The sequence below is a fragment of the Tribolium castaneum genome, chromosome 5 (assembly GCF_031307605.1).
Source record: "Tribolium castaneum strain GA2 chromosome 5, icTriCast1.1, whole genome shotgun sequence".
Lineage (NCBI taxonomy): Eukaryota > Metazoa > Arthropoda > Insecta > Coleoptera > Tenebrionidae > Tribolium > Tribolium castaneum.
The window spans coordinates 8,053,565-8,067,319 of record NC_087398.1 but is presented as its reverse complement, the minus strand read 5'-3'; the positions used below and the strand labels follow the sequence as shown (position 1 = coordinate 8,067,319).

The window sequence follows — 13,755 nt, the reverse complement described above, 5'->3', positions numbered from 1 at the left end:
GGGTATTAATTCATCTTCTACAGAAAATGCATGTTTTTCTTTCCTTGAAATACAGAAAGCTATTAACGCTTGATGTCTCAAGTTCGAAAAGATCTAATATATTTTTAAATCGGTTAAACTGCTCTACGCTTAGTAAGTTATGAACGTGTTCGACCGATAAAATATTCATGTTCCAAGTGTCGGAAAATCGCCCCAAGAACCCAAAATCGACAATACCTTATGTATAATTGTTTAGGGGATCTGAATACGCAAACCGTATTCACCTATAACTTTATCTTCGAATTATAGAAAATTGCCATTTTGCAATTGCAAAATTTCTTTGTCTTTGACTTTAATTCCGATCGCCTTATTTTTCGAGAAAAAACTTTTCATCCCCATCTCCTACTGTTGGTTGGTTATTCGGTGTCCCAATATATCCAGTGGTTTTTCGGAGTTTCAATTTGCGGTTTAATTAGACGTTTGTCGAAAAAAAGCGTCCTTAAGCGCTTAATTCGCGGAAAGGTCCAGGAATAAGATAGGGAGTAAGGAGATAAGTTGGCCCCTTTTCTACATTTTGCGGTGCCGTCACTGATCGTCAGAAGTGGGATGAATGCGATCGATGAGGCTGGTCCAGGCGTCACTGCTCTTTGCCGAGGCGCCGTCATCCCAGGCTTGCAGTTTAGTGTTCGGGAAACTCTCTCACGAGGGAGACGCCGACGCGGATCGTCGTCCGGAGGTAAGTCAACAACTCGTGTCGCACGAATTTTCTTTTCTCGCTTTCGCTTTACTCTCTCGGGAATTCAATTAATTATACCTACAAGACAAATTGACAGAGCGAAAAAGACAGCATTTTTGCCACAAACCAAAACAAAATAAAAAATTCCAAAATTAACCCCGATTAAAACACTACTTCGCAAGCGAGGCATTTTTTTCACCGATTTATTATGCCGAGATGATGGGATTTTAAGGACTGGGGAGATATTAAAAATTTGATTAAAGAAGCGGATTACGGATCGTACACTAGGATGCGTACAATATTGTTATCTCAATTATCAAGGGACGAGGGCGTTAAAACAATTTATCAAATTAAATACAAGTTTGCATCTCGCGTACCTGATCTGTAACTGAAGCTTACACGATTAGCTAATGGCACTAAAGTTTTTTATTACGTGCGTGGGCTTAAAAATTAACAACTCATTTGCATACTTTTACAGCGTGTGAAATTTAAAAATCTGGATAAATTACTCGTGTTATTGATTCACATTCCCAAACCTAATTTTCAAACTTAGGATGACAAGATGTTTTTTTTGTTCGGCTTGCTTTAGGTCTTATTTTACGTGCTATTTCGTGATATGTGTCAAACCGTGGGTGAATATGTTCTTTGTGCATGAATATTTGAAGCGCTTTCTGGCGTTCTTCAAGATTTATTTGCTTATAATTAAAAGCAAGAATGTTTGTTTACAAAATTTTCTATTAAAATTGTATTAAATTGGTGAAAGTTTTGCTTAATTGTGCCTACACGGCGCCAAGCACTGTGCAGAAAAACAATTAACTGCGTTGTCAAATTTATAATTAAATTTTTAATTAAAACTAACTTTTTCAAATCTGATTGGTTTGTTTTCTAAATGAGGTCAAAATTTGAGTCGAATTAACCAGTCGAACTCTGATTAATTGCACATTTATGCAAAATAAGTGACTGTTCATCTTTTAGTGTTGCCTAAAAAATATCGTTAAATCCCGAGAGGAAGAATTTAGTTAATCCCTTCAATTTAGCTACTCAATCATGATTTTTACTCCTCCCTTATTTCTTTTTATTGCACTGGGAACTGAACGCTGGTGAAACCACAGAACATCTCCACTTCGCAGATTTATCGATGACGAGTGCTTTTAATCAGTTTGTAGATAACTTTCTCGCTGGTCTTCCCAGCCATTTTATTGTTAAGATGAAAAATAGAGACTTATAAAAATATCAGTTTTTATTCTCAAACATCTACTTTAGTTTACCAAATTATACCTAATTATTTAAATACCTAATTTTTGCACCTAAATATTTAGCAGTGACACTGCAGGAAAGAATTACACGAAAATGTGGAGAGAAACTAACTTAATTACCTAATTAAGTTTCTCGTCAAAAGTCTGTTGTCTGCCCTGGCGTATGTTTATGTTCCAGAACTGTTAGGTTTATTTACACAGTAATTAAAACTTTCCGTAGAAAAAGTCTAAAAATACAAAATAAGTTTTTATTATCAGAACAGGTCGCTGTGAGTTTTCGTCATTATTTTTGAATTAAAAACATTTTAAATTAAAGGAATCGCATCCGCACCAACTTTACCAAAAGTTAAATTAATTCAAGTTTTCGAAAGTTAGTTTCACTAAATTGCGATGACATGGTTTATATAAGGCAGGTGACTATTTAAATTGAACAATTGCTCAGTGTTAGCAATTAATTATGGAGTTAATGAGACATGCATACAGCATTAGCCCGTTCCGCAAAGAAAATTCTGAGCTGAATAAGTCGACAACACTTTCATTTGTGTTTTCCACAAAGTACCTGCACACAGTTAATTGCAAAATAGGGTTATCAAATCTCTATTACCTGTATTCAATTTAATTTAAAGCTTTTAATACATTTTGCGTTAATGGAGATTAAAAACATATCAAAGTGGTGCAGCACCGACCTAAATTTAATTTTTATTATTAGTAAAATATATTTGTAAACGAAAAATTTTACGAGTGCTTTATGCTCAATTTTTATACCCAACTTTAGATTTACTACACATAAATAAAATCAATTGGTGTATTTGGAATTTCAAGTGTTCTCAGGTTTTAACACAGAGAATTGAAATTCGAATCACGGGCGTAATATAAGACGTAACGGATGCAGATCAGAATAATTCCTGAAAATATTCTGAAGCTCATCCAGGTTTCCTGAAAACTGCAATTTATTTTATTCCCCGAGTAATGCAAACTGTCCGCGACGAAACTAGTTGGGTTCAAAATTATGTTGTTACCATCTTGAGACAGTTTATTAATTATTATTGAACCAAGCCACAGTGTTTGAACGATCGTAATCGGAGACCCGACCCTCGTACATTATAAATGAGTGTTGTCGTTCAAAGTAACCCAAAAGGAGAGCTTACGGAAACATAGCCAGGAAAGTAAATTATAAAACACGGGAATTATTGTTTATTAACACAAGACTTTTCCAAAGGCAAATATTCATATTTTCTGAGGCAATGAAACGCCAATTCGTACACAATAATTCATTTACATTGTTTCAGCACTCGCGTTGCTTTTAACCGTTGTTTCTTATTCATTCCTACAATAATATATTCAATTTTGTTTTATTTTTTTCTATTTCGCTAAAGCTACTAACGATTGAGGTAGTGCAAGATTAGAAAACTCATGAATAAGTTAGACCAAACCGCGTTTTTACCAACATCTCGCGCTTTTACTTGAGCGAACTTTTCAAGACTATAATTTTATTACAATATCCGTTTCATTCTGTTTAGCGTGCGAGTCTCTGCTTTTGTGTCCCAAATGCGTCGTTGTTCGTAATGGTAATATTATTTCATCAAAAACGGAAATTTTGTTATAGTTACGCTTTGAATCCAGTTTTAATTATACGCAGAATGAAATTAAAAAATGTTCAAGTATGTGTAATGGTTGTTTTGTGTTGGAAGTAATGAGTGAGTATTTTACATTTTAAATGAAGCTTTAAAAGCATGCTTCGGTTGAATGTGCTGAGTAATTTTCGGAGTAGAATATTACACACTTGCTGTTTTACAGCGAACAACTTACATCTTACCGATATTTGTTTTACGGGAGCTGCAAACAAGCCAGATTCTGGGAAAAAACATTTCAGAAAAGAGGAACGCTTTGAATAATCGCTAATGCGAGTTTGAAATATTCTTGCACGTGTTTTCCGGTTATATTAACTGAATGCGATGTATGATTTGATTCGAAATTATTTTCAGACGCAAAATAAAAGATTCATGAATACAATTAATTGTTAGTTTCAGAGACAGTATGAACTGATTGTAAAAACAAATAGCTGACATTTACAGCAGGCAATAGCCTTGTGTTAATTCAAACGTCTACGGCTTTTTTTGCTTAATAACTTTGATTTCAGGTTTGTCTAGACGAAAACAAAACAGTCTGTAACTGCTGAACATAAACTCGTTGTATTAGTTTAGAAAAAAGCGAAAGTTTGCGTAGCAATTCTAAAACTTTCCGTTAGTTTATTTAAAAAAAAATAAACAAATTTGAGATTTTCTTTAAACATATAATTGGTTGGGTGCCGATTCGTTGAAATATATTAGCTTGAGCACCGAATTCTGCCAGCACTTGACAAACACGATGTTCCCCTGTCAGGTACACAAGCTGCCATTCCAGCAAACTTTGCCCGTCCCCAAACACTTCGAAACTCGATTTGCTGCAAGATCCAGGATCCAGACCGTTGTCAGGATCCCGATTCTATTTACAACAATTCCTTGGTGAAATTCTCTCGGCGAATTTACCATTCACGAATAAATCTGAGAAATTAAATGTTATAACTTGACGAATGTGAAACGTGCTCAAGTTGAAGTTTTGCACCAACAAGGAAATTAGTGAGCGTCAGCGAATTCGCAGCAAAATCTATCCCTACGCAAGAGGGAAAATTCGAGCGAGAGTGGACGGAACCGTTTTAAACTTGACAAATCGACTTTTGAAACAAAGTCCACGAGTTTTACGGCCGTGTGGAGGCCACCGAACGCAATTTGGATAATAAATATTTTAAGGACGTCCTGCAAACCGTAGCGAAAAAGAACGAAATTTAGTGGAGTTTTATAAACGTTTACAGGCCCAGCTCTCATTAATAATTTTTTCTAAGGGCTTGCAATTTTAAGTTTCTTACATGTTTCTGAAGTTTTTTTCAAATCGGTTCAAGAATTACCAACTCTACACTTTACACTTTTAGTTCTAAAAATTAATAAAAAATAAAAACAATGCTTTTTTCAGTGTACATTATTACTACCTAAGTGTTGAGCAAGGTCTAACAGACTTATTAATTAAATTTGATTAATCTGACCTACTACAGAGTGTTTACAATTTATGTCCTTTTAAAATTTTATTTTCTTATTCTGTTTTAAATTTAATTAAATTTAATTGTGAATTAAATTAATTACGCTTCTATAAACCAGCTTGTTTATTATACCATTTAGTGCGGTATTAAAAAACACCATTTTTGTTTGTTTGATTTAACACATTTGGAGTTATTTGCCAAAAATCTTAACCATGTTCACCTTTTAACCATTATGAAATATATGAAAAAATTTTTGTTTTTTAATTCCCCATAATTTTTTGAAACATTTTGTATAATCAAAAATATTTTTCTAAAATGCGTTCTAGAGTATGAATATGTACCTTACAACGAAAACAACCAAATGCTCTTTATTCAAAATTAATTTAAAATTTAAAATTTAATTTAGTAACCACCATTGTCACAATTTTATATAACAGTTATGAAATTTTTTTGTTATAAGTGGATCTAGCAGGTTAACACAAAGATACTTGATTTTATTTGATTTATAATTAATAAAAGGCTTTCAAATGAGTTAATACTTTAACACCCTAAAAAATACAGCTTTTTTTCAATAGATAGAAAGAATAGATAGAAAATAGAAAGTAGAAAAAATAGTATATTACACACGTTTTGTAAGTTTTGTAAGTCTAATAAAACGTCTTATAAAACTCGTATAATTATTGTATTTAAATTTTTAAGATTTTTTTAAACAATCTAAATATATTTATTAAGCAAGAAAGTTTTCAGGAAAATTTTCAGGATTTTAAACATAAGGAAGAAGATTTTTTTTGGTTATCTATTTAAGTTGTGTCATCAAGTTATCTATTTTGTTTTACCTGTTTTACAAGTTTGTTTGACAGGTTTGCGTTTATTTCTAAGTTGTTCGAGTGATTGAGGCAAATTTAAAAACTTTTTTGATTTTCTTCATTTAAACTTTTCTCTCTGAAAACTGTTTAAAAATTTAATATTTCTATCTGTACTTTTCCTAACTGAAATCAAGCATTGATAATTTAAATTGGCTTTTATCTCCATATTTTTTTCTTGCATCACAAGGTGATGTTACATTCAAATAAATACTACAAAAATCCAAAAAGTCTTCTAATTCTATTAACATAACTTTGGACATAAAATTTCACCATCTGTTTTTTGTTGTAAATAATAATGCCGTACGCAAAAATTTAGGCATTGCTTTAAATAGAAAATATGTTGATTGTTTACTTTTAACTCTTATTTATTTAAAAAAAAAAAAATTGGCTTAGGCTGTTGTCGCTTGCAGTAGAAACAACATCAAAGGTCTACTGATAGTAGTAATAACTGAGCTGAGCTGCAGAAACTTTTTTTTGAAACTTTATTAAAAGAAATTTTAATTTCCCAAAATAAAGCTTTTGTAACATGTAATTTTATATATGACGCAAATCTTGTTTTCAATTTACTTTTTTTGAAAGACAAACTCTAGGAATAAAACCAAAGATTTCACTAAACTGAAGAATTAACGGTAAAAATGCTGTTTTATGTCGAATTTATTTTTCACAATTCTTTGCGTTTGCCGAGCCTGTTAACCGTTAAATATTTAAATAAATAAGTTGTCGTTGCCACGGTGAAAGTCCCTGGGGTGGACACCTCGGTTTTGGCTCGTTAGGTGTTTTTGCGTCCGTTCAACTAACTCATTTTGCTTGAATTATGTTTTATGTATTTTCAATTTACCCAAACAGTGTGATGAATTGTTTGCATTGTTCCCATTTATAGAACAACTAGCGATGGAATTCACTGTCAACTTTTGCAATTACCACGAGGCAGCCTAAGCAAAAATGCATGAGGCACACCGTGCCATGCCTCGTTGAGGAACGTGTCATGGCAGGCCTGCTGCTATTGGGGTTGCTGGCCTGCGCCCCCGTGGCTTCTACAGAAATCCCTCTTCTTATCCTTTCCGAACTCTGCTATTATCCCCTCAACATGGATTACATCGATCAAGAATTAGGAAATTTCAGCCTAAAAATCCTGCCTCCGGAAGGTAAGAAACTGATAAAGTGTCTACACCCACATTTTCATCTTGTATTACAAGAAAAAAATTTGGCCACTTTGAAACAAATATTTTACTGCAGGTGTATTTATTTAATTGCAGTTTTATTTGGGCAATAAATTTCAAGACAATTGGACTGAGCTCTTAGACGGAGAAAATTAAATCATATATCTGGAGCACCTGTAGTTTCCACGACGTTAATAGAGTTTATTGTAATGGCCCTGAATCCGTTGTAATTTTCAAAATGCTACGTTTACAAAAGTCTCATTTTGCGTAAGCCCCTACCAGATTTCCTCTTGTTTTATTGTGAAAGTTAAACCGAACTCTTTAGAATTTAAGCTTTTTGCAGTTTTATTACATCTGCATTTTCACTTAAGTGATGCTTTAGGAGACTTAGTTTTCACTTATTTTCACAGACTTGGGAACACTTTACATTTTAAAAATGCACGAGATGGGAACATAGATCTGAAAGCTTTTGTTGGGTTTCTTTTAACACGTACGACTGTGGGGGTGCTGCAGATTTTATTTAAATAAATAAATACAAATGGTTTTTTGCGAAATAAAAAAGTGAAACAATGATTGAGCGTTTTTTTTAATTGTTGTTTATCCGAGAAATCAACGTCAATTTTCTTGAGAAATTTATCCTAATTAATTCTCCTATCGACCAAGAAAAGTAACGTCCGACTAGAGCAACTAAAGAGGAACTTGTTCGTCTCTAATTACTTAGTTGCAACTACCGTTAATGGTGCTTTTAGAAACTCATAAATCATTTGGCGAGGTTTTGATTTATCCATCTGGAGATCGGAACACCTCTGTCGATTGCCTGTTAGAGGAATTTGCATTATGGAAGAGTTCCTCTTATTTAAAAGAAGTGATTAATTATCGCAAACCAAAGTATAATTACGTACTAATTTGGCGTTCTTTTTGTTTTCACAATTAATTTTTTTGCTCCGAGAACTTGGAGATGATAAAGTACATTAGTGTTGGGTCTGATTTCATTTTATCTTGATGCGAAAAGGGTGAGCGAAATACACCTATTCAAAGGTAAAATGTTTTGATATTATGTGTCAAATGTTGATGAAGTCATGGGTAAAATTGATAAACTTAATGTACACTCGAGCAACTTTGGGGAGTTATAAAGACAAGTTTGTCATTCAGAAAATCAGCTCCTAAACTTTGACGTAAATGTTGCTGCAATAATTTAACACTAGCGTTACATAACATTCAACAACAGAAATAAAAATTTATTGCATTATTTTCCCGGCGCATCCACCATAATTGCACTACGCAAAATTTCTTATTTTAATTTAATTGTGTTATACGTGTTAATTGAACTATTTTCACTTAGAGTAAATAAATCAAATAGAATGTTGAGCTTGTAATGGGCTCGCTTAAAGCGATATTAGATTTTCTTGTGTTGCTTTGGTCGGCAAAAACAATCGGGTTTCTTTTACTTCAGTAACCATAAACAACACATTTTTGTTGCCATTCTAAATATTATTTTATTGTTTTGTATTACCCTTGTCGTGATTAAAAGCAATTGTGCTTGAAAACAATCAATTGAAAAAATGCTGCACTTACGTATTAAATATTAGATAGGTTTAAGTTTCGGAAGTAATACTAGTTACATTTGGCCAAACGTTACATTAAATGCATATTTGTAAGAACTAAATTTTTACGATTTGTGGAGTTTAAAATCTCGTAAATGTTCACAGTTTTACTACTTTTGGATGATCACAGAGCCATTTTCTTCTATTCTGAGAACAAATCCCGTTAGCGATATTATCTCTTCTGTGTACTTCCTCAAATAAGCTAAGATGTTTCATTTAGGAAGTCAGTTTGTTATATATTAATTACGCGGTTTGGTTTGTTTTTAACTGGTAATGGATTAAAAAAAATTCATTACAAGTTTGGAAATCGTGGGGAGTTTTATTACGTAATTGCTACAATAAATGTCAAGAAGGCCATAAGCGATATTTCCAGCAAACAATGAGAATTCGAGAAAATTATAATCGTAAAAACATTCTCCGATTTTCTGTTGTCGGCGTAAGTTACATTTCTGGGCGCGTTTGAACAGCTTTTGTAAAATAAAAAGATAATTTCACCAGAAATAAATTTCGTTTCTACGAAAGCTTTAGTCAAATTTTATAATATATTTTCAATCTAAATTTTTAAAAAATGCTCTACGAATACGTAAGTTATGAATAGACACACCAAAGTGTGACCTTACACTTTCTTGCAGTTTTGTTGTTTGTTATTGATCTGTTGGTCGCTAATAATTCTAAATAAGCTGGTGCGCAGTTACTAAGAGATTGATGACACACTTTTACCAGAGTTTTCAAATTACGTGGTCTTATCTTTCGACACTTTTACTAAACATGCAAAAAATATATCGACTGGTTAAATAAAAATAAAAATATTACTAGTTTTATTAAAAAAAAACATAGACGTATTTATTCTTTGTTGAAAATTTGTTTTAAGTTATTGCATATAAGTTGCAACATGTTACTACAATTGTAAATGCGCAATATTACTCTCCTTGGAACAACAAATGACTCTTTAAATTCAATAAAATGTAAAAAAAAATATTAGATTGTGTTATGATTATGAGGAACAGTATTTGTGTACAACTAAAAAATACTTCAAAAGAGAAAATTTTGCTTGATGGTTTTGTTGAAAATAACAATAATAATTGCTTTTTAGTGAGTTACGTTTATTTGAAACATAGTATCTTTTCAATCTCCAGTTTTATTACATTTATTTTACCAATTTTCTACTGCATGCAATATAAATATAAAGTTTTCCAATTAAAATCTCTAAAAAGTTTTAAAGCTTTTAAGGAAAAATTACTAAGCGCAGTTTATTTTATTTTCTAAGCTTGCTCTCTACTCCTACACTATATTTTACAGCAATTGACTTTCTTTTAAGCTTAGTAAAAATTAAAGTAATTGGAAGGTGAATTTGTAGAAGCAAATTAAAACTCTGATTTAGAATCAAATTATGACTGGGTAATTCAAGTTAAAGTGCTTCAAGTGTTGCTTAAAGTAGCGCAAAAATACAAAAAATTGCTCGTTATCGTTGTTAAATCGGAAAACACTTCGTTAATTATTCTCTCATTTAAATCAATAAAAATTTTAATTGAAGCTTTTAATAATATTAAAGTTTGTACAGTTTAAATAAATACAGTAAAATATATTTTTATGGCAATTTATTGTGTCTTAAGCTGGACAATAGAACAAGACAGAATTGAATTACTGAAAATATTAAATTAAACAAGAAAAATTATGTCTCTAACACACCTGCCGTCGCTGTTCTGAAGTTTGATTAAGGAGACAGTGTGTTAAAATTTCAGGAGGGTAGATTTTTTAATAAGAAGGATTACAGTTTTAAATCGTGGTTAAATTCGGAAAAAACGAGTTGCCACATGGAAATTTTCATTAATAACCGCAGCAATAACTGACAGATTCGAACGCCTGTAATTTATTATGAGATATAATATTACAAAAGATTTATGATGACATACCTGATACTACGTAGTAGTACGGTTAAAGTAATACCTGTTTAGACGCTCTAGTTGGGAGTAAACAGTTATGGAAGCAGAGCAAGCAATCAATCAACAGTGTGCCTATAATGTCGAATATAATATTATTCAAACAATCTGCATGGAAATGTGATACGTCGGTTTATTTGAGAAAACATTCCCTTTATAAAAAATAATTTTTCTGGCACAAACCCTGGAAGGGTTAATGAAAATCCCCACTTGCCGTTTTGTTTTAATTCCAAAGATGTTTTAGATCGGTTTTTGTTTCAGATGTTTGTGAGGACCCTTCCAAGCTGCTGCACATATTATCAACAAGTAGGGCTCCTCTTTTGGGCTCGCTCAGTTCGGAGTTCTGCTCTCCGGCTTACATTATCGCAAATTTTTATAATACCACTCTCGTAACCTGGAACTGTCCAAAGGTAAATACTTTAAACGTGATATTTACGTTGAGTTTAACTCGGTGTATTTTCTGTTCACAGACTACAAGAGGAATCGATACAACTCGAGATTTAAGACTCGCTCCCTCGATTCCTACAATAACTAGGGGATTTGCGAAGGTTGTGGCCAACATGAAGTGGAAATCAGTCGCAATTGTTGCCAGCAGTAAGTTCGCACTAATTAATTAATGGTATTTGAATAAGGTTCCCGTTTTAACTTTGGCAGTTGATAATTTAACTTCGCGACTGTATTAAAAGACAGGCTTGCGCGGTTTATTTTTTATTAGGGCCATAACGATACGAGCTCTTTACGGCCGGTGCTTTTTAAAAATTCAAGAGGCAGTAAAGGTGATACAAATAGTTTCCTGGGAGTTTTCTCAGAAAGTGGCGCATTTAGAGGGACTCCACATTTTTTATTTTTTGGCAGATACATCTCCATTACAGCCAGCAGATGCGGTAGATCACTGTCGAACTGAGCACGCAAGTGTCTGGGGGGTTTACAGCAACATGTTGACTCGGAAAGTTGCAATTTCGGGTGAAAAGTGTGCAAATTTGCGAGATGAATGAAACGTCATATTAAGACTCGGCACAAATCTGTATTGAGCACAATAAAAGTCTAATAAAGTAAAAAATCAATCCGTTTTTTTCACACCACGACCTTCTGCAACAGAGCGAGAAATATTATTTTTTCGCAGTATTGAACATTGATTATTCCAAATGGACGGCGTTCTTCAAAGTAAGATGTTTCTGGGCTAAAATGTCTCCGATAGCTCAAGATCATGAAATATTTATTATCAATGTCTTTTAGTTCTTAGTTGAAGTGTACATGGTTTTATTAAATAATAACACAGCAACAACTTTAATTGTGTTTTTTTTTTTTGGGTTAACTATTGCTCCACACTACGCTTCGCTTTTATAATATAAACTGTTAATTCAGCTGTAACTAATCGGATAATGATGCATTTTAACAGACAACACCCTCTTATCGCAAAGTGCATAAGTTTGGGTTTAAGTGTCTGCCGTTACGACAGTACTAAATCCACTAAATTCATTTTTGGCCCTTAAAGCAAATTACTTTTTAAGTTGCGTGTTAAATTTTTGCCATCAGATTTCTTCCAGCGATTTATCCACCGAATCATTGCCTTGTCTGAGTAAACCATTTTAGTCGTAATTTATAATGAACGTCGTTGTTCAGTCTCTAGAGGTTTTTCACATAAAAGGAGCCGAGTGTTGGCTTGGTTAATGGTAAATGTTCGTGCTTTTACGTAGGTTTTTGAGTGTAATTTCGAGTTTTTTATTTTCATAAAATCAGGAATCAGCAGTCGCATCTTTTGTGGTGTTTAAAAAAGCAATCCCACTCCGCATTGTGTCAACTCCGTCTGCTAAAGCACTCACTGACCTGAACGTGATTGACGCTTCGCTGTGGCCAAGTTTTCAGCAGATTTCGGTTGTATTTGTGTCGCGAAACGTTTTCATATCAATTTAAGAGCCATTTGTCTGTGACTGTTTCGTGAAATTTCATATTTATTTTATACTTGAATACCACAAATCCTTTTAAGTCCTATGTCATTTCGCTTAAGGCGCTTACCTCCCTTGATATGCAAAGACGACGTTTTGCTAAATTAAAATTGTATTACTCGCTATTTTTATTAACAAAGAGACGTTTAACTTCTTTAGATCAATTTCGACTTTGAGGAAAACTCCCAACGGTAATAATTACCAAAGCTCTTTCGTATTGATACCACAATTTGGCGCCGTAAAAAGCTCGTTCATTTTCCAAGCGAATGAAATTTCGTAAATGAGGGATGGGTGCGATTTTATTACCCTATAAATAGTTTTCGCAAAATTGGCGGCGTGGCAATCAATTGGAAAATGTGCTTTCAATTTCAGAATGCAAAAATTACTGTTAGTTTAATGAAAAAGTTTGACGATAAAATTGCGTTGGGAAGTTGGCCGGAAGTATCATATTACGATTTCTTCGGTCATTCTCTTTTAATAAAAACTGTTAATGCGCTGTAATTTAGTAACAAGCAAACTTCGTTCCATTACGACTTAGCTCTCTTTTACTATTTAGAGATTTCGTTTGTTTAACCAAACTGAGTCAATACCAAGCCTTTTGTAACACACTTTTCGTGAAATTACAAAAACTCTCAAGCAATTTTAATTAAAAAACTTTTGGTTTATTTTGGTTCTAGAATTAAGTTAATTAAATCAAATGTAGGTTGCCCAAATTTGCTCGTAATATTATTTGCCCGGCGCATCCACCAATTTTAACTGATTTTGTTGCAAGTTTTTTGCGAAATCTTTTCATCTTGCTAAATCGCTCATGAAATAGCTTTGACATTCCTCAAAACGGCTAGGATTAAATTCCAATAAAATCACGCAAACGGCTGAAAGTGTCAGCGGTTAGTTATTACACGGTGGCGTAAAATATTCTTGTAGTTTTTTCAAGTTAAGGTTTTTCGTGTATAGTGTGCCACCGGCAGCGTTCTTTCGAGAAAAGTTTCAATTTCACCAGAGATTTATGATGCTCTGAAGCAGTCTGACCTACACAACCGTCTGTATTCGTAACTTTAAGCGACAACTTACAAACTGTACAACAATGAAACTGAACATTACCGTTTCCGATACATTTCTTGCGTGCAAGTACATCAACTCATTAGAGGAGACGAAAAACCGCTTGCAATTTTAATCGGGCTAATGGCCTCTTCAT

At 33.1% G+C, this 13,755-nt stretch overlaps 1 protein-coding gene across 5 annotated transcripts in view; it reads left to right on the top strand.

The window, feature by feature from the left end:
* The first annotated feature begins 581 nt into the window (after positions 1–581).
* The window catches only part of LOC661745 (uncharacterized protein), a 38,890-nt gene continuing 25,716 nt past the window's right edge, over positions 582–13,755 (top strand). For all 5 annotated transcript variants that reach the window (XR_001574957.2, XM_015980097.2, XM_008202262.3 and 2 more), the window contains exons 1-4: positions 582–715; positions 6,791–7,055; positions 10,876–11,024; positions 11,085–11,208. Coding sequence is in view for 4 of the 5 variants with exons in the window: in XM_015980097.2 (XP_015835583.1) it covers positions 6,857–7,055; positions 10,876–11,024; positions 11,085–11,208 (472 nt within the window). In the remaining variant the exon portion in view is untranslated. The remainder of the gene's footprint in view (positions 716–6,790; positions 7,056–10,875; positions 11,025–11,084; positions 11,209–13,755) is intronic.